Below are 20,157 nucleotides of genomic sequence, written 5' to 3'. Positions count from 1 at the left end.
CTAACTGCATGGGTTATCCCTTTCTCCGGAGCACTAGCACTGACCATCAGATACCGGACATAATGATCCATCTGGTCTGAGCAATCCTGTGCTCCTAGTCAGATATGATTCTAAGAGGTGCTGACTTCGTGCAGCTCCCACTAAAGTCTAGGAGGGATGTGGGTGCTCAGCACGGCTCAGTATTAGACCCCAGGCCTGGAAATGTCTGATCTCTAAGCAGCAACACATGTTATAGCTTGAGTGAAACTTTGCAATGAAGATAATCAGTTCCTGCAGGAATTAAGCTCTTTTGGAGGGGTGGGTGGGGAGGAGAAGAGGTTTCTAGCTCCTATGATTGTGGAGACAACCTTCCAAAGGGAAGCTGAGGCAGTGCTGTCAGACTGAGTTTGGAGAGAGAGAAGCCATTGTTTCTCTATTGTGACTGCACCCGGGATACCTTACACTGCTCCTTTGGCAAGCAGTGAAGCCAGCCACTGGGGGATTCCACCTGCATAGGAGAACCTCAGGAGGGGTAGTTGCTGTAGTGACTTTATGCCAACCCCTCTCCCCGTAGTCTGTGCAGGAGATAAGGCCGGAGGAAGGGACCATAGCCCCAGTGACCCCTGGCTGCCACAGCACCCTCTTGGGACCATTAGTAGTTAGTGTCTAGTAGAGAATCCACCAGACTTGTCGAATTTATGCCAGGAACAGGCCCTGTGTTCGCACAGTCTAGGACTGAGGAGCTACAGGGGGCTGTGCTGTGCCCTAGCCCTAGCTGCACCAAGCCCATCGAGAGGCGTGAGAGTTCTTCCCGCCTCCCTGGGGTGCTGTGTTTCAGGCGCTCTGCTGTCATTGTGATTGTAAACTCGCAGGGCAGGGACTCGATGTCTTCCTGTGTGTTTGTGCAACACCCAGCAGAATGGGGCCCTGATCCTGATTGGGTGCTACAGTAGTGTAATTAACACATAAGAATGAGTTACACTTTTTTTTGGCCCTCCTCCCATCTTCAGCGTGGATTCCTGGACAACTAATCTTTGCCGTCGCCTCTTCTCCTTCATAACATGATCCCTGGCTGGTGCTCTTTCCTTCCCCTCTCATGCCTCCACTCACTCTTCTGCTTTCCTTTCCCTTCTGCAGCTTCAGCCTGCTGAACTGGTACTTGTGCTTTCCCTGCCATCCAATGGGTGCGTTGCTTAGAGGGCTCTGCTGCCTCTTTGCCAGACTGCCATATTTCAGCTTCTCTCTGGTTATGCTTTGCAAACTCATGTCTTTAATGCCTCCTCATCAGTCTCCCTCTATTTCAGGCATGGTGAAGGCCTCTGGGGACTTTATCCTGGTCTAAATATTACCACATAAGGTTTGCATTGGAGACTGCCAGGGTCTTTCCATTTGTTCACCTTCGATGAATTGTGTTTGCCCGTGCCTTGTGCTGGTTTCCAGTTCTCCCACCTCATGACACAGCTCACTCTTGCCCATGACTATGGCATTTTCATGGTCAGTAAACTGTTCCTTGGTTTCTTCCCCCTCACACATGCACCAAGCACCGTCTCTCTGCTTCGTTCTTCATCACTTTCCTTAGAGCCCATGTTTCTGTTCATCTCAAATTAGAGAAAGAAGGGCAATCAAACTGAGGATGGTAGTTACTGTATGAGCAATTGCACCTTTTAATCTTTTCTCATAATACAAGAACAAGGGGAGACAGACAGCCACAAATGTAAAATGGATTGAAGGAAATCTTTTTTTCCCTAATGCACCATATAATTAACCTGAGGAACTCACCATTGCTGGATAGTCTTGAGAACCAAAATTTAATAACTTCAGAAATGGATTAGACACATTTGAACTTGAACAGCATCTGCGGTTCTTATAGGCTAGAGAAAACATTATAAGGGCTCTGCATCCTGATGCTTCAGGGCATAAACAGATCACCAGCTGGGTTCAGAAAGAAACTTCCCCTCTGGATATAGGTTTGCAAAATTAGGGGAACTGTCAATGGGGTTTTTATGTCTTCTAAAACATCCAACACTGGTCACTTGCAGAAGAGATATTGGGGTTCATGGACTATTGCTTTGTTCCAGTCTGGAAACTCTTAGGATGCGCAGGATAAAAGCAGACACGTCTGTTCTTTCCAGCAAAGATCGCTCTGGGGAGATTTTTAGGGCATTCCCTCCCGTAATGCATATAATCCTTCTTCAGCCTGATTACTTTGTCATTTGCTTGTGAAAGGTAGATCATACAAACCTCATGTTCAAGGGCACTCCAAATCCATTCATGTCAGGTGCCAGTGTGTTCCACTACATCATCCACTGCTTGCAATGGGCGCACTGGAACCAGAGAAAATGGTGTTTATCTGGAACACATTTGGAAAAGGAAACATTAACGATACTACTACTAAATATAATTAGTAGAATATGGATTCCTGTGCAAAGATGTCTTCTGTGTTCTCCTTGCTATTGTTTGGTATATTTGCTTTTGAAAAAGAGCTCTTTCTCCAGTCATCCAGGATTTCCCTTCCACTTGATCCTGTAGAGAAATCCAGGATGAAAGTGTTTCTTCACACAATGCACAGCGTGTGGAACTCTTTGCCAGAAGATGTTGTGAAGGTCAAGACTATAACAAGGTTCAAAAAAGAACTAGATCAATTCATGGAGGATAGGTCCATCAGTGGCTATTAACCAAGATGTGCAGGGAAGGTGTCCCTAGCCTCTGTTTGCCAGAAGCTGGGAATGGGTGATGGGATGGATCCACTTGATGATTACCTGTTCTGTTCGTTCCCTCTGGGTCACATGGCATTGGCCACTGTCAGAAGACAGGATACTGGACTAGATGGACCTTTGGTCTGACCCAGTATGGCTGTTCTTATGTTATGTTCATGATACTCTATTGACTTCAGCAGATTTACACCAGGGATGAATTTGCCCAGGCTGTATTTAACATCACAATGTGTTCCTGTGGAAAGATTGTGCAATGTCACACAGAATATTCCATGGTCCTGTTTGAATCTGGAAAGTGATATCAGTAAAGCTGGTCCAAAAAAAGCTTTTCCCCCCGTATGGAAAATTTCAACTTTTCAGGAGAAAAAAGAAACCCACCACACTGAATATTTTTGGCCAAAGTCAGAAATTCAGAAATGCTGCCTCATGGCCAGACTATCTATGCCTTGATATGCCCCAATCTCCCCTCTTTACTGAGCCACTGCAGTGCATCATGGGAATTACATGGATGTGGTGCACCACGGAAGATGTAATACAGCTGGGGAACCCAGCCACAGACAATGAGGGCATGAGCCATCCACTTCAACTCCCATTAAGCACCATGTCAACATTTGCAAATTGAAATTTTTTTTGATTTCAGCCAAAAGTGTTGATTTCCAAGTTTTCAGATTTTAAACAAAAAAGGTCAAAATTTTCTATGGAAAGTTGACACTTCATGGAAAATTTTGCTTTGTCAAAAACCCAATTTGCCTTAAAAAACATTTTGAGGGAAAATATTGGACCAGCCCTAGAAACCAGCTAGGACAATTAAGCCGAAAGCCCCAGATGTATCCATCTGGTTACTAGGGCAGAATATTCTTCAGAGAGCCCCATCACCCACAGCCACACAGTTAATCTAACAAAACTGTCTCTTGTTGACCTACGGGGCACATTACAAAGCCTGTGTATACCCCCAGGTTTATTCTGAGGGGGAGGGGGTTCAGCTAGGTTAAGGAGTTCTTTTAGGCCCAAATTGTTAAGAGGGGGTGCCTAAAGTGAGACACCTAGCCATAGGGCTCATTTCAGAAAAATTCAGGTGGGCAAAATTTGCTTTCCTGATGACCACATCCTAAGGGGGGGAGGGGGCAGAGAAGGGGAGGGCAAAAAGTGCAAGACCTAATGGAGCATGAGTGAGGGTGAAAACCAAGGTCTAGCAAGGGACAACTGCCCCTCTTGCCCCATAGCAAATAACGCCCCTGCACCTATTTCCATATTTAGGCATCTAAATAAGTGGCCTGAATTCCAGAAATTCTGAACACCTGGGGGGCCAAATACATCCCTGCTGTATGGAATTAAAGCTTTCATGTTAGTAAAGCATAACTAAACCTGGACTTGGCATGAGTAATTTCTGAAGAACAAAAATTCTCACCCCCCTTACCTCTCTCTTTCTCTGTCCTTTCCTCTGGTGGTCAAGGTGCAGACCGTTTCTATGACAACATCGAGGACATGATTGGTTATCGGCCGTGGCCGATGATTAAGATGTGCTGGCAGGTTGTCACCCCTGGTGTTTGCCTGGTAGGTACAAACTATGGTGAGGCATGTTTGTACAGGGACCCTAGAATCTGAGTGAAGAGGAGAATTTGAGGGGGCACTATTGTTTCATAGAATTGCTGTGGAGGAGCAGTAGCTTCTCCGTAGTTGAAGCTGGAATCAATTTCCATTGTAAAGCCTTGTCTTAGGTCTGGAAATTTCATTTAGCCTGAAAATTGGCTTATTTATTCTGCAGGCAAAGGAGAATGTATCTGCAAAGCCTGAAGGGAATTGATCAAATCATTTTTGAATTTCAGCCCATTAAAGAATTACCTTGTTCTGAAATGTTCTCTTCTGTCTACATTTCTATGACTCCCGCTAGTTCAAAAACATCTTGTTCCTGCCCCTTGCTTTCCATAAAGTCAAATCACCTTGAAAATGCACCCACGGACTATGTTTGAAGAAAACAGTTTATAATTAAGGAAAGATATTAACTATTTTTGTCTCATGCCCAGTTCTGTTTCCATTGATTTCAGCAGGTGGTATGGGCCTAATCCTGCTCCCATGAACGTCATGACATTTGTTTGCCATTGACCTCAATGGGATCAGGATCAGGCACTATGGCCAAAATCTTCAACAGCTTGGATAGGCACAAATAGCTTTTGGAGCTGCCACCTGAGGGCTCCAATGGGAGTTGAAAACAATGAGGGAGTTTTCAGAGCTGCTGCTTGGTCGTGCATGAGTTGCTGAGAGCTCAGTGGTTTGAGTGCTCTATAGGGCTGGGTGCTGGCTGAGAGATCATCTTTCAACGAGTATTTTCAGAAAGGGCCTTGGGTGCCCCAGGGCTGTTCTCGGAGCTCAAAAGTCAGTCCTGTCAGAGGCATGACTAAGCCAGGAGTCACCAGAGACAGTACCCAAACTGCAGCCCCTGATTGGCTGCTCCAGAGTTTCTGCACCCTGACTACAGAGAGCTTACAAATAAGGACCTTCCTCGTACACATACATTGGAGAGAGAGGGAATTTCCTGGATGTTTAGAGGATCCATGTTGGAGAGGGCAAGGCGAGATAAGGATTTGGGTAGGGGCTGGAATGGTGGGAAATAGGAGGTAGAAGAGCACTGAGACTCACATCCCAAAGGTTCAGGGGAGGGGAGGGGTTGGTGAATGGAAAACAGCACAGAGGGGACGGAAAATTAAAAAACCCAAAAAAGTTTCAAAACTCAGTTAAGGCTGGTAAGTAACAGCAGTGTACATACCCATCAAATTATTTCCAACTCCCAAACACTTAGGAACAAGGATATAACTAGATAAGGAGATCACAAATCTTCTAATGCTTATACATCCCTTGTCAGGAACCATCTCTCACCACCTGTTTCGGACTCACCATGTACCCACCTGCTATTCTGACTTTTATGTTCTTCATTGCTCAGGCGACCTTCCTATTTTCACTGATCAAGTACACCCCGCTCAAATACAACAACTGGTACGTGTACCCTCCGTGGGGCTACGCTCTGGGCTGGTTGGTGGCTCTCTCTTCCGTGTTCTGCATTCCACTCTACGTCATTTTCATCCTGCTGAAAACCAGGGGATCACTAAAGAAGGTAAAAGAAGGTCTAGGGCTTCTAGGTCCCAGATTCAAATTTAGTCCAGGTCATCAGTGACAAAAGTCTGTGTGAGTGTTTCCCATTGGCTTGTGTGAAATGAATAGATGGTCTCCATCCAGTACAATAGAACCTCAGAGCTATGAACCCTTGGAAATGGAGGTTGTTCATAACTCTGAAACGTTCGTAACTCTGAACAAAACATTATGGTTGTTCTTTCAAAAGATTAGAATTGAACATTGACTTAATACAGCTTTGAAACTTTACTATGAAGAAGAATGCTGCTTTCCCTTTATTTTTTTAGTAGTTTACATTTAGCACAGAACTTCACTGTATTTGGCTTTTGTTTTTTTTGTCTCTGCTGCTGCCTGGTTGCATACTTCCAGTTCCAAATGAGGTGTGTGGTTGACCGGTCAGTTCATAACTCTGATGTCCGTAACGCTGAGGTTCTACTGTACTAGTATGAAACCATCTTGGCAACTGGCCCTAATTGAACCTCTAAGAGGTTTCGAAGAGAGGCCACAGATGAATAGAGGTGTGGTGAATAAAGTACCCTCCTGCTCCCAGAGGTAGTCATTGTGGATCACATTTGAGACACACGAGTGGGACAGTGGGGGTGAAGATAGTCCTTATGCTGCCCATGCTGTCCTTGATCTGTGGCACTGTCAGTACAGCAGTTTTCACGATCGTGAATGTCATTCAGACAATTCAGTGCGTAACATTTCTTTAAAGGGATAGACCTAGAGGAGGATCTGGTTCACTGAGGCCTGGCACCGTGTTCGTTGATTACATCTGTGTAAAGTTGGCATAAGTTAGAATGGGAGCAATTTGCACTAGTGTAAAATGATGACACGAGATGCAGGGAAATGGAGAATCTGGCCCGAACTGTTTGGAAGTGCTTCAAAAAGAATATAATATAGTGAATCAATGGGGTGACCAAGTAGAAATGTCTCCTATCATCTACCTCTCCTCTCCTCTCATCTACTTCTGACCATATCTATCAGTTCTTTCCAATGCATCCCTTTTCCTGTCAGCCCTTTGATTCTCTAGCTGAGAGTTGTAATGTGATGAGAATGGAAGGAGCTGTGTAAGAGAAGGCTCTCTTGCCAATATCATTTGAGACCATGAAAGGATAGGGAAGAGGCCAGTGTAGATGAATGGAGGGATTTGGAAGGAGGGCAGAGAGAAACCAGAATTGTGCATTTGGCTGGAACAAGTCCATGGAGAGTTTTAAAAAGAAAGAGGAATATTTTGGACTGGATGCTGTAGAAAATGGGGAAGCAGCAGGGTCATTTGAAGCTGAGGCTGAAGGTGATGTGGTGAGGCTTTGTGGGACAAAGGTACTTTCATTTGGTAGCTGCCAGTTTATAGGAGCCCAAATCCTGAAGCCCTTACTCAGGCAATACTCCCAGTGACTTCATTGGAAGATTTGCCTGTATTAGGAGTTATGGGTCAATGGGCGATACACAAAACAGTGGTCAGGATCGCCTCCTATGATAAAACTCACAGGATGGGGCTCAGAGGAGGACATCTCAGTGAGGATCTCCTTGGCTAAGTCCTCCCCTGATCATTTGATCTGGGTGGCCTGCCGTTTGTCTACTGCAGAATGACCTGCAGCAGCCGTTGCTACACTGGGAAGGTTCCCATGAATTTACTCAGCTCCCAGGGGACCAACAAGCACCTCAGCCTTCCTGGAGAGGGCCAGATCCGCAGTTCTATATGCAACCGATATGTATGACTATGATGATGCAAGGGAACCATAATGCTGACTTAACCGGCTAGTGGAGGATTCCCCCAGTGTGGCACAGAGCTGTCATAGCAGCATCTATCTCTACCCCTCCCACTCCCTGGTGCAAAGAGTGTCAATGGAAAAGGGAGTTTGACTGAGGCAACTCTATACTCCGTCAATCCCTGGCTCCCAGAAAGGCGCCCTGAGGACACAGGCTTCTGGGCTTAATTTCCACTGGAGATCAGCTGCCCCCAGGATCAGGGGAGTGAAGGTGGCATAGAGCACCCTCCTGAGTTGCGCCAAGTGCAAGTCCTGGATCAGACACTGGCTCTTTTCCTCTGATCTCCCCCTTACTCCTTACCAGTGTCTCCCCTGGCCAGGGCTGCCCAAGATAACTCTTCACAAGGTGTATTACCTAACCCTGCCCTGGCCCAGGCAATCTCTCCAGGGTCAGTATGGGCAGGACATATGACTTTCTCCAAGTCTATACAAAGCTGCCTTTTCCCTGCCCAATCCCCTCTTCTTCCATCACAGGGATCCTGAACCCGTGGAGAGCCTTGTACACGGTCCTAAGATGTGTGTGTGTGTGTGGGGGAAATGGGGCCATGGAGGTGGCCACCCCCTATTCCAAGGTCCATACACACTGGGTTACTTCCTTGTGAAGACCTGGGGAAACAGAATCTCTCCCCCTGTTTGTCCCAGTTTGAATGACAGATCAGGCTGATGGAAATGTAAATGAATTGGGGAGGAAGGCATGTAACTCTGGGGAGCTGGGGGGAGTTATTCAAATCTCACTACATGAGATGAGTGCAGAGGAAAACCCTGCAAGTACTATTGCATCAGGGAAAAAACTGGGCTCACAATGTCCTTTCCAACTCCGTCATCTCAGGGAAGGTGAATCTGTGCCCACGAGGCTCTTATTTCCTGGCTAGGAACTCTAACTTAATTAGAAGTGACAGGCTGTGTGGCAGTGCTGATTAGTGCCCACCTCAGGTGCCTGAGTTACAAGGCAAAGCCCCATTCAGAGGAGATGGGGAGAAAAAGCCTTCAGCAAATGGGGAAGGGAGGAAGGCAGAGAAGACAGTCAAGGAATGCAGCCTCCTGGATTGGAAACAGCACTGGGAGTCAGGAGACCTGCCTTCTAGTATTGACTACATCTGTGCTCTTAGGCAAGTGACTTGGCTTTACTGGCCCTCTCTGCACAGGGGAAAGGTTGCTTTTATCAGCTGAACCAGCTTTACGCAGTTGGAAAGGCCCTTAACACCTGGGCCTAGTCTACACTGATTTTGTAGCAGTATTGCTATTTCGGTTAGGGTTGTTGTTTTTAACTGTAATGTTTATACTGGTACAACCCTTAATGTGGATGCAGTTATATTGGTATAAAGGTGCCTTTTGTGGGTATACCTTAATCCCCTTCCCACACTGGAATAAGGTAGACTGGTATAAGCACTTTTATACTAGTGGAACTGTTCTTAGCTTTTAGCTGTGGAATCTCCTGAGCCTAGAGGCACATGAAGCAACCCATTTCCCCCACTGCTGTCTGTCCAGAGCAAGATGTTTGACTCAATAATATCTAGTCTCCATGATGGCAACATCATTTTCAGTCATCCTGCAATAAGTCATTCAACATCCTCCATGCCTTCTTTTCTCCCCAGGAAGAATCCAATTTAAGACTTATCGTGTGCTTATGCCATGGGGTTACCTGATGGTATGGCCAAACCACCGTAGCAGTCTCTGTCTGATCACAAAGGTCCTGGTGGATTCTCCATCATTGGCCATTTTTAATTCAAGATTGGATGTTTTTCTAAAATATAAATTCTATGGCCTGTGTTATACAGGTAAGAAGTCAGACTAGATGATCACAATGGTCCCTTTTGCCCTTGGCATCTGTGAATCACTGAGTCCTCAGTCTGCTGACCCATGTGATGCAACTTTCTCAATGAATCTTCTCAAGGTGAAAATCTGTTCCGAACATGACCTACCAGATTGAAATCCAGCCTGTTCTTCCCTGAGTACTTTATCAATAGCAGTTTTCATCCCATTCAAAATGATAATACAAAACACTTTCCCAGGTACAGCTAGGAGTATCACCCTTCTCTACTTATCACAAATAAGCTGTTCTACCTTTTCAGGGATTTTGGAGATAACACCTCTTCTCCAATCTTTGGACGGGTGTCCCTTCTCCAGACCACTCTTCAACTGCCTGCACATGTAATTGACCATCTCTTCCTCCCCAGTGTTTAACATTTCAGCATTTGTTTTATCCTAGCCTGGTGCTTTAACACTCTTCAGCTGGTTTATAGCCTTAGTTCCTTCCTCCAAGGCGATTACTTGTAGTGATATAGATAAGACCGCTATGTCTTCACATTTCTCAGTATGTGTTAATGGTTCTGGCTGGTTTAGCACAGCCTGGAAATGTACCATCCAACGGGCACTCTGTCCACTTGAGCTTTTCTACACAATTCTACAAAGGTTAGAGCATTGTGATGTCAGTTGTTTAAATACTAGAGAAAACTTTTTAGAATCCTCTCTTCTATGTGCCTCCACAGTGTCTCTTGCTTTATTTTTCATCCATTCTCTATGATCTCTTCTGGCTAATCTTTTAACTTCCTTGTCTGTATCCGCATATTCTCGTTGCAGAATAGTTCTTTTACTGCTGTCTCATTCTTGTTGCTTTCTCTTCTTTAATTCTTTCCTCTATTCCACTAGCTTCCATGTATTTGGTTGGAGCCATTCTTCTTTCTTAGATAGTCTCATCCCACATGGTAGTCCTGGATGCATCCTAACTTGCTTCTTTGAAAAACTTCCATTGTTTTTCTGTCATCCATCTGTGTCTTTAACTCTTCAAATCTATTGGTAAATTGCATCTTGAAATGTGCCTTCACTGTTGGATCTACTAACTTTCTAGTATCATACATACCTTCTGCCTTGAGTGTTGTGATTTTTTTGTTTGTTTTATTTTGATTGTCCCAATAACAACATGGTGGTCACTTCTAATACTAGCACTCCTATACAGCCTGGTGTTCAACTGTGATCTTCTCTAGCACCTACTAAAGGCAACATGATCAAGCTGTTTCTGTGTGAAGCCATCATTTCATCTCCACGTCAGTTTGTCTTTCCTTGTGTGAAAATGCAATAGATTGCATAGGACACAGAATTATAAAAACATTTTCCATTGTCAGTCTGTTCTAATATGCCATTTCTGCCCATCATGTGCTCAGATCCAGTATTATCCAGTATTATCATCGCCAACCTGTGTATTTATATCTCCCATAGAGATAACAATATCATATTTATTGATCTTGCCAAGGACGCTCTGCAACCTTTCATAGAACCAATCTTTGCCTTGTTCATCGCAATCATTTTCTAGGTGCATAACACTGAACAAGTGTGACTTTTGCTTGGTTTGTTATAAAGCGAGCGGTCAGTATTCTTGAGTGTTCAGGTACCCATTCCTTCAGTGCTGTAGTTGCTTCCTTGCTAAACTTAACCTTTCCAATGTTTATCATCTTCTCTTCAACCATGCCTTCCAATGATAATTAGATGGGCCCAGTCCACCTCATCTCAGTCAGTCCAAGTATACTTAGGACAAAGATTTTCATTTCTCTGATAACTTGTGTCAGTCTACCTGTGCTCTTGTCACAACCCAGTGGCCCCCTCCCTGAAGGGGTCCCCTGTTGCAAGCATTGCAAGGCATTTTGGGAAGGGTTAAAGGGTTAAAGGTGAGAGTGTGGAGTGGAAGATTCCTTTTCAGGTTGCGAGAGGCCGAAGGGGGAGGAAGGGAGAAGAGAACGGGTTAACTAAACGCCTCCACTCTCAGCTCAGCCCGAAGATAAGACGCTGGCTGCAGTCCAAGGTCACGGCACTCGAGCAGACTCTATGGAGCCAAAAAACCTGCTGCCACATCTGCTTCTTACCCAACTCCAGCCAACCGTGGGAAAGGGGGTCAGCTGGGCAGGGGATCTAACATTCCAACTCCCAATTCTTGACTTACTTTTAGCTGTGAAGATACCCCATTTCACATTAAAAACTTCCTGTGGATTTGATTCTCCAGCATCAGAACGTCAGCTGGATTTGCTGGTTGATACTATCTTGTCTTACATCCAGCACATCATGGTTCTGCACAGTTGTTATTTGTATTTGCAAATCTGTGATAGATTCAACTTGTTGCCGGGATGTTTCTGTAACAGAGAGCATTTTTGTAAGACTCGTGGACTGTCTTTAGTTTGGCTCCTACCCTTTGACCTTTCTGTCATGGGTGACCCTACCAGGAGTTCTACACCTGCCAACATAGCTCTCAGGGTACCTGGAGCACACAAGCATATGCACCACATCAAGGTGCAGTCCCTGGGGAAACTATAACTGTCCTCACACTGGAGGGGTGGTTATTGCATTAATGAGACCGATAGAAGTAAAGTGGTAAAACTTGTGTGTAGACAAGACTTCAGCTACCTAGTCTACAACACAACCAGCTTACACAGCTGAAAGATGTTAAACTGTCTAATATTAAAGGTAGATGGGGGCCTTTGTTACTTAACTTTCCCAGCTGTAAAATGGGAATGATACTTATCCACCTTTAATAAGCATTTTGAGATCTACAGCCAAAAAGTTCCTGTAGGTGCCAAATATTTTATTATGATGCGTTAGTGCTAATTTATAAGTGTGCTCAAGTGACTGATTTAGTCAAGTTACAGATAAGAGATATTTTTCGTTTACCTCTCACTTTATATTATGTCAGATATAACGTCCATGGACTTTTTAACAGAAATGCAGGAAGGGGTCTGTCTACCTCCTGCCCCCCCCTCCAAAAAAATCCTCAATGAATATTTGTTCTGATTTTGAAACGGCGTCTCCCTGACTGTGCTCGTGCCCCTCTTTCATTCACTGCCTATGAATATTTTAAGCAATGCATGTACTGGCAGCAAAGCTCCAAGGAACAGCACACTGTATTTCAAGTGACTATTGCAGTATATTCATGGAAAGCACATTTCTAATTGATAATTGTGACTATTCACACCAGCAAGCTGACTCCCAGAGTTCCACTGGGCCAATCAGGAAACACAAACATTGTTACCTTATGTGTCCAGCTAAAAACAGCTCAAATTCCAAACATGAAATCACAAACAAGCTATAGGCCAAGAACTATACCAGAAATTACTGGATGAATATTTTTGAATAAATTAGAGAAAATAACAATCTGTTGGCAGGCAATTCACAAACAGAGAGAGTGTGTCAAAATTAGTTATATAAATGAGTTAATTGCTCAGCCCTGTTTGTGATATGGTCTGTAAGCATGTGATCAGATGAGTGGTGTGTGCTGAACCAGACAGTCCGAGTAGAAAGATACATGTAGCTATGAATATCAATGTCTGTTAGAGAAGTGTTTTGATGCTCAGTGAGTCTGAAAACCACTGAGAAACACTTCTTTGTGGTATTCCCAGGGAGTGCAGGGTCTCAGGAGGGTATAGGGTGTGAGACGAATGCTAGAAACATGTACGGGGAGATCTATAGCTAAAAGCATCTCTCTCTATGGTACTGCTCTGTGGGTAGGTGTGTGCAGTGGGATAATAATATTACCTAGCGTTTTCCATCCAATGAACACAAAGCATGGCACAGCCTCTAATGAAAGCCTCCAAGGACCCCTGTAAGAAGGGCAGTATTAGTAACCCTGTATTACAGTTGATGACATGGATACAAAGAGCTGAAGATGCTGATTTTTCTATTGATGTGAACTGGATCTGTAACTGAGCATCACTTCTTTATTATCAGCCTTTCGAATCGGATGAGTTCAGAGGAGCCACAACTCCCATTGAAGTCAGTGGTGTTACACTCATAAAATAAATCCAACAGGATCTTTTAAGAGAGATGAGGCAAAATGCCAGGTTTATTGTAAATACAGAGAGAGAGAGCGAGAAATCAGGATATGCAATTCAATATTATTTCACTACCATTCCTTATTCATTCACACACTCATTCATACAAGTTCTGCATAGTTGTTATAGTTACGAGCCTAGAGGTTGCTCGTGGCAGAGTACTGGCCAGGTAGCCTGCACACGAGGGTGGAGCCGAGTCCTTGTCAGATGCGCATCCGATGCTCCTGGACGGTGGTTGCAGAACCAGATTCAAAGTTTTCAGTCTTTAGAGTCTGTTCTTATAGGACGTTGTCCTTATACAAGTCTATGGGAATTGCTTCATCATTCTGAGGTTTGTTTGCAGTGATTATCAATCAGCAGGTGGCACCTCCCTGATGGCTGAGTGTCTGAGTGTTATCTTGTTCTTCGGAGTCTTCAGCCCTCCATGGAGGGGCGGGTACTTGGGTGGATTTCGGCTTGCCCTCCGGGGGTCATCCGGTTATCTCCATTCTACGCATTCTTCGGCCATAGGAGATCACAGTTATAACTCTTAGGCTGGCACCTTTGATTTGCTACTTATTTATTTGCATCACACACATTCATTCACATTCATCTTTATCTTTAAGTCACATCTTACACTTTTGTTTTACTACCTCCTCTTCCTTGACATCCTTATTTTATAATTCTATTTTCCAGCTGGGACAGACTTTAATCAGTCTATTTAACCTTTTTGATACAATAGTAGAAGACAACCAGGATAATAAACAAAGGGGGTACGGGATTTCTGCAAGACCGATTTCAGAGCACAGTTGTTTTTACAACAACTCTTATCACCTCCTCGAACAGACTCTTTGTCTGTGGATGTGTAACTTTTCACATAGAGATACAGGGAGGATAGTTTTAATTAGCTTGTCCTTGGTGCTCCAGCTTCTATATTCCTTTCTGTTGTCTTCATTTGGTTTGGGGCCTAAAACGGGCTATATCTATACCTATGAAATCACAAAACCATCTATATATATATACAACTATCAATATATCAACAGCAGAAGTTGTGACTACTCAGCACCACAGAAAAATGAAGTCACAAGGGGCTTGTCTGAGGCCACTGGAGATGTGAGTCAGAACCAGGAATAGAACCCTTGTGTACTGATTCCCACTCCTGTGCCTTAAACAGAAAACCGTCCCTCCTCCCATAAATACATCTCTAGTGCGCCTTGTGATACATGTGTCCCAAAATGCAAACAAATAGCAACATTGTAAGCCTGGAGGTTGAATAATCATGGATGAGAACTGGCTAAAGATCAGAAAAGTAAAGTGTGTGTGTGTGTGTGTGTGTGTGTGTGTGTGAGAGAGAGAGAGAGAGAGAAGACGGAGGAAAGGAATGGAAAGTGGAGAGGATTAGCTCTCTGAAATGCCTTTGCCCACAGCAATTACTGTGGATTGCTATTGGGTGTCAGTTTGTTTACCAGTTTAATTAACAGAGATTCCCTCTGTCTGCCTGTCTCTCTGCAGAGGCTAAAGCAACTCACTTCCCCAGCGGAGGACTTGCCTCAGCCAAAGAAGCACCAGACTAGCGTGTCTGAACCATTGGAGAGCTCCAAAGCAGAATACAGGATCTCATCCCCATCAGCCAAGGAAGTGCTCATAACCACAGAGAAGGAAACTCACTTGTAAAGCATATGGGAAAGGATTTTGCCTTTGCATTCTGGAGTGATTCCCCCTCTTGTTCCTGAGGTGGCTTCTCTTCACATCTGGGACCATGCACTTTTCATTTCTCCTCTGCGCACCTGAGGCAGAGCCATCCTAGTCAGTGACTCTGGGACATCCTTCTCCCTCCCCAAGTTTATCAGGTAGTTAACTATGCAGACTTGGGACGGCAGTTCTTTTGACACCGCTGGGACAGCTCTCTCCTTCTGCACCTGGGAAAGAGCAAAGTGACCTCACCAGAGGTGCTTTAGAGCCCTGACACTGAAAAAAGGAACAGTAGATATAAAATAATGGGGAAAGGAAATTGCAAAGAGTAGAGAGGTTCAGAAGTAAATTCAGGAAGGCAAAGGCACAAAATGAGGGGGTGTGAGCAAAAGGAACATGTTAAATGGTTTATAAGTACATAAAAAGCAGGAGGCTGACAAAGGAAAGTGCACAGGTAGGTCACCGACATACCAGGGAGAGACAGCCAATCACACACTAAAGACGCTGCAATGCTGAGTAGCTATTTGGCTTCAGCTGTCACTCAAAGGGTGAGTGACAGGATACTTAACATAATCCTAGTTAATGAGGAACGGGAGAGACCACAAGACAGACTCAGGATGGAACAGGCTGAAGGATATCTGGGTAACTTGCGCTAATTCAAATCAACATGGGCCAGTGAAATTCATCCTAAAGAGCATGAGGCTAGCAGAGAGCTGGCGATTCTTTTGGGGAGAGCCTGGAGTGCAGGGGAGGTCCCACAATACTGGTCGAGAGTAAACATAGCACATAGGGGGCAAAAGGGGCTCCAGGAATTACACACGAGAAAGCTTAACTGCATTGCCGGCAGCTGTCTAGAAGAATTAATAGAGACATCGATAGGCCTGTTTTCCTGCTACACTGCACTTTGTGGTGTCATTTACACCAGGGCAAGTGATACCACATCCGAATGGCAGCTTTTTACACCACTTTGCCCTGGTGTAAATGTCCAAGTGCAGATAGTAGGAAAGTTGTGGAATGGCCTGAAAATATGAGATCAATTGTTTCCTGTGTTCATTATTTTCTCTTTCCCTTGTGTTAATACTGATGTGGCTTTTACTTGGAGGGTTGCTATATGAGTTTCAATAAGACAAATGTTGCCTCACACAATGTTCCTCGTACAGCTTGCCCTAGCAACAGTCTGAGTGCAGCAGCTGTGGCCAGCCTGGAAAACTGTGCAAATGTGCAATAAGACTGCTAAAATTTGAGCAGATGCCCACCGAGCATGCTCAGAAGTAAACTTTTCAATTGCTTATAACTGCTTTATTGTTATTTCACTACCACCTCTTCCCTCCCCCCCCCCCCCCCCCCAAGCAAGCAGAGCACAAGTGCTCACAGGATTATGCCTAGGCCAATTTTGTTTTTTAATTCCAAGTTTTAGGCTTCAGCAGTTTTTCTTGAAAAAGTGTGGTACAGTATTAGAGGGGGAGTGTGTATTTTAATCTCTCTCCAATAATTCAAGTGGCAGAAGGAGAAGGTTGGTTTTGTAGCTCAGGCACTGGAGTGAGACTCAGGCTATTGGAGTTCACTTCCAGGCTGTGACACAGATTCCTTCTGTGTCCAGGGGCAAGTCACTTAAAGTCTCTGTGATTCATTTTGTAAAATACGAGAGATAATAATACTTACAACCTCCCTGATATGTTGGGAGGATAAATTCATTCATGTTTGTGGGGTGCTCAGATCTGATGGTGAGGAGGCTGTGGAAACACTGGATAAATGATCGTCTTTGCACAGAGACCAAGGGTCAGATTCTGATCTGAGACTTGTTGGCTTAAGTGTGTGGAGTTGTATTAACAGAAATATCACCAACGAGGAAATGATTCTCCTCTACTCACCAGTAGGCAGACCTTGGTTCGCCACTTTCACGTTCGGGCAGCTCCAGTTTAAGAAGTCAGAGGGTGAAATGAAAATCGTGAAAATGATCTCTTTTGTGTTTAAATAAAATTTTGATTTTTTTAATTAAAACCCAGAAAGTGTTCAGTTTTTCCTTTTCTTCCTTTTTCACCCTTTGTTTCTTTTCCCTTCCTCCCATTCCATTGGCAAAATGGAAAAGAGGGAGGAAAGGAGGTGAAAAAGGGGGTTAAAAGAGAGAAACTGAGAAGCCAAACCCCACAAATTTTTGCTTAAAGAAATTCACCAACATTTCTACTAAATAAATAAATAAACAAACCACACCAAACCAAAACAGTTCTTCTAAAAACCAAACCAACCCCACAAACAACACGCCCAACTTCTAAACTAAAATGTTAGTGAAATTTTCAAAAGTGTTGTAGGTTTGTTTTGTGTGTGTGTGTGTGACACCAGATGTACTTTCTGGCAGTGCTGGAAGGAGTTAATACCCCATTTCCCCTGCCCCCCCCCCTGCATTAGCACTGAATCAGAAAAGGAGATGGGCTTTTATAGGATTGGAAAAACTTTCCTCAGCCAGCATCCTCGCACACTCATCTGTTCATGGGAGATCTGTTATGAGGTTACATCTGGGATCTTGTCTTCATCACGAGAAAAAGGTGTGTTCTTAACTTGAGTGAACTAAGTCAAGGTAAAATCCTAGTGTGGACAAAGAAGTCTGTGGTATTCCCATGAGCTAGCATGTTAAGTTAAAAGCTAACCTCCCCCATAGTCTTTACCTAGACCTGCTGGCTCGTGTGAAAACTGCCAACTGGCTTGTGTTCACTAGGCTATTACCGTGTGTTAGTTAGCTGTTAGCTAACTTGAGTTAACACCCCTTTCTTCCTACTGTAAAGATGGAGCCTGTAAGTCTAAGGACCCAGCTAACACAGTATTCTGCAGCAGAAGGCAAGAATCCATTGGGAGGGGAAGCAGACGGAGAAGTGGGCATTGCTATACATTTGACATGTCCTCTGCTGAATGTAGGGAGTTCTGGGTTCATCAGCACAAATTACCAGGCTCTACTGTTAGAGGGGACCATGGGAAGCGAGGAACCCAGTGACAGAGCAGGCTGTTTGGTAGGGATCCACCTGTCAGGAGGCTGGTTATGCCTCATTTCCACCCAGTTACTCCAGAAGTGCTGGGGAAAGGGCCCTAATTTCGGAGTTTGGGGGGAGGGGTGTTTGTTAGCAGTAAGTTCCCGCCTTAAAAGTTGGTTTACAGCACTTGTATGCACAGAATATGCCCCCATATGCAATATTTGTACTTGTTTTTCATAGACTTGTGTATATTTTGGAAGACTTTGTACTGAACAATACTCTTAAAAATAAAGGTGTTTCGTCAGACTGTTCTTGTCTGTGCAAATAGGTAGGTGAGTGGGAGGGTTTAATCTCCAGCTAGTGGCGCTCCTGTTCAGTAACCCAGCTGGATGCCCTGCTGATAGAACTGGATGGAGATGGGTGGAGAGCTGAGTTCAGTCCCTAGCTAGTCAGGCACCAGGATAGAGCCAGAAGGCCTGGGCTCAATATCCATAGTTGGTGAAACCCCTGAGTGACAATCCGAGGGGTTAATCTCTAGTTGATGAAATGCCTGGTTGGTTGAGTTTTAAGTTAGTTTTTATTAGCCACTCTTCAATGACCATAGGACACAACCTATAGATGAGACTTCTCTCCTCAGCCTATGAAGAAAACTGCAGTTCATTGTGCTGGGCACTGGAAGGAGGTGTGACTTTTTACTAATTCCTGTTCCTGGTTTCCAACTGAATTTTGCTGTCATTTTATGCTTCATTTGCCATAGTGCCAGTTGTCAAGGAAGCAGAATTCACCCTGGGGAGAAGGGAGCAGCAGGATCGATTCTTGCAACACTTAAAAAAAAAAAGTCCAATAGATCCTAACCCCTCAATTGCTTTGGAGTACCAGCACCATTCTGTATCGCCTACCCTGTGAGCCTTTTCTGCAAATGAGGACATTTATTTTTCGAACTGTCCGTTCTGGTTTGTCAAGCCTCAGCATGGAGAGTCATGTAGAAAGGAAAGGAATTCCCCCAGAGAAACGGATGCAGTTCCCATGCAAAGTCAGCCATGGGCTGTTCGGTGTTACCCTCCCTTGTGACATGCTGTAGAACAGTGGTCTCCAACCTTTTTACGCACAAGATCACTTTTTGAATGTAAGTGCAACCCAGTATCTACCCCACCCCTTCCCTGAGGCTCGCCCCTTCCCCGAGGGCCCATCCCGTTCACTCAATTCTCCCACCTCCATCGCTCGCTCATCTCCCTCACTCACTTTCACTGGGCTGGGGCAAGGGGTTGGGGTTTGGGAGGGGGTGCAGGCTCAGGGCTTGGGCTGAGGGGGTTGGAGTGTGGGAGGGGGCTCTGGGCTGAGCCTGGGGTTGGAGTGCAGGAGTGTCTGAGGGGTGCAAGCTCTGGGAGGGAGTTTGGGTGCAGGAGGGGGCTCCGGGCTGGGGCAGAGTTTTGGGATGAAGGAGGGAGTACAGGATGCGGGGTCTGGGAAGGGGCTCAGGGCTGGAGCAGGGGGTTGGGGTGCAGGAAGGGTGTGGGCTCCCGCTGGGCGGTACTTACCTCGGGTGGCTCCCGGTCAGGGATGCAGTGGGGCTAAGGCAGGCTCCCTACTTGTCCTAGCCCCACACCGCTCCTGGAAGTGGCCAGCATGCCCCTGCGGCCCCTGGGATGGGGGCATGTAGATCAGTGCCTTACTCCTGCCTGCAAGCACCACTCCCACAGCTCCCATTGGCCGCAGTTCCCCCTTCCCTGCACTGCTGGACTTTTAGTGGTCAGAGATCATGATCGACTGCAGAGGCTCCAGGATCGACGAGTTGATAGCATTGGTGACCACTGTTGTAGAAGCTGTGAGCGTGGTTATGAAACGCAGACACTGTACTTTCCCCTCCTGCAGACTCTCAGAACTACAGTAGTTTCCATTATAAGGCCTGGTTGCATCCAATGCAGGTGGGAGGGGGGCTACCACCTTTTAGGAACAGAGAAATTCGCAGGCTGGAGCGGAACAGTGGTCAATCGATTCCATGAGCCAGTCTCTGCCAGTGACCAGCACCAGATGCTACAGAGAAGACATATTGAGGTACGTGAGAGCGTGGCGTGCCACTGGCTGCAATGGGTCAGCGAGCTACTGAGTAGATTGAGTT

The 20,157-nt window shown here is 45.2% G+C and overlaps 1 protein-coding gene across 1 annotated transcript in view; it reads left to right on the top strand.

Annotated features, from left to right (window-relative positions):
- LOC135981046 (sodium- and chloride-dependent betaine transporter-like) overlaps nt 1-18,513 on the top strand; it is an 89,594-nt gene extending 71,081 nt beyond the window's left edge. Inside the window, exons 14-16 of the mRNA XM_065582158.1 lie at nt 4,147-4,247; nt 5,632-5,802; nt 14,896-18,513. Coding sequence (XP_065438230.1) covers nt 4,147-4,247; nt 5,632-5,802; nt 14,896-15,057 — 434 coding nt within the window. The 3' untranslated portion in view covers nt 15,058-18,513. The remainder of the gene's footprint in view (nt 1-4,146; nt 4,248-5,631; nt 5,803-14,895) is intronic.
- Nucleotides 18,514-20,157: the final 1,644 nt, after the last annotated feature.

Source organism: Chrysemys picta, chromosome 1 (genome assembly GCF_011386835.1).
Source record: "Chrysemys picta bellii isolate R12L10 chromosome 1, ASM1138683v2, whole genome shotgun sequence".
NCBI classification, from domain to species: Eukaryota; Metazoa; Chordata; order Testudines; family Emydidae; genus Chrysemys; species Chrysemys picta.
The sequence above is the reverse complement of the archived record's forward strand: the minus strand, read 5'-3'. Positions and strand labels throughout refer to the sequence as shown.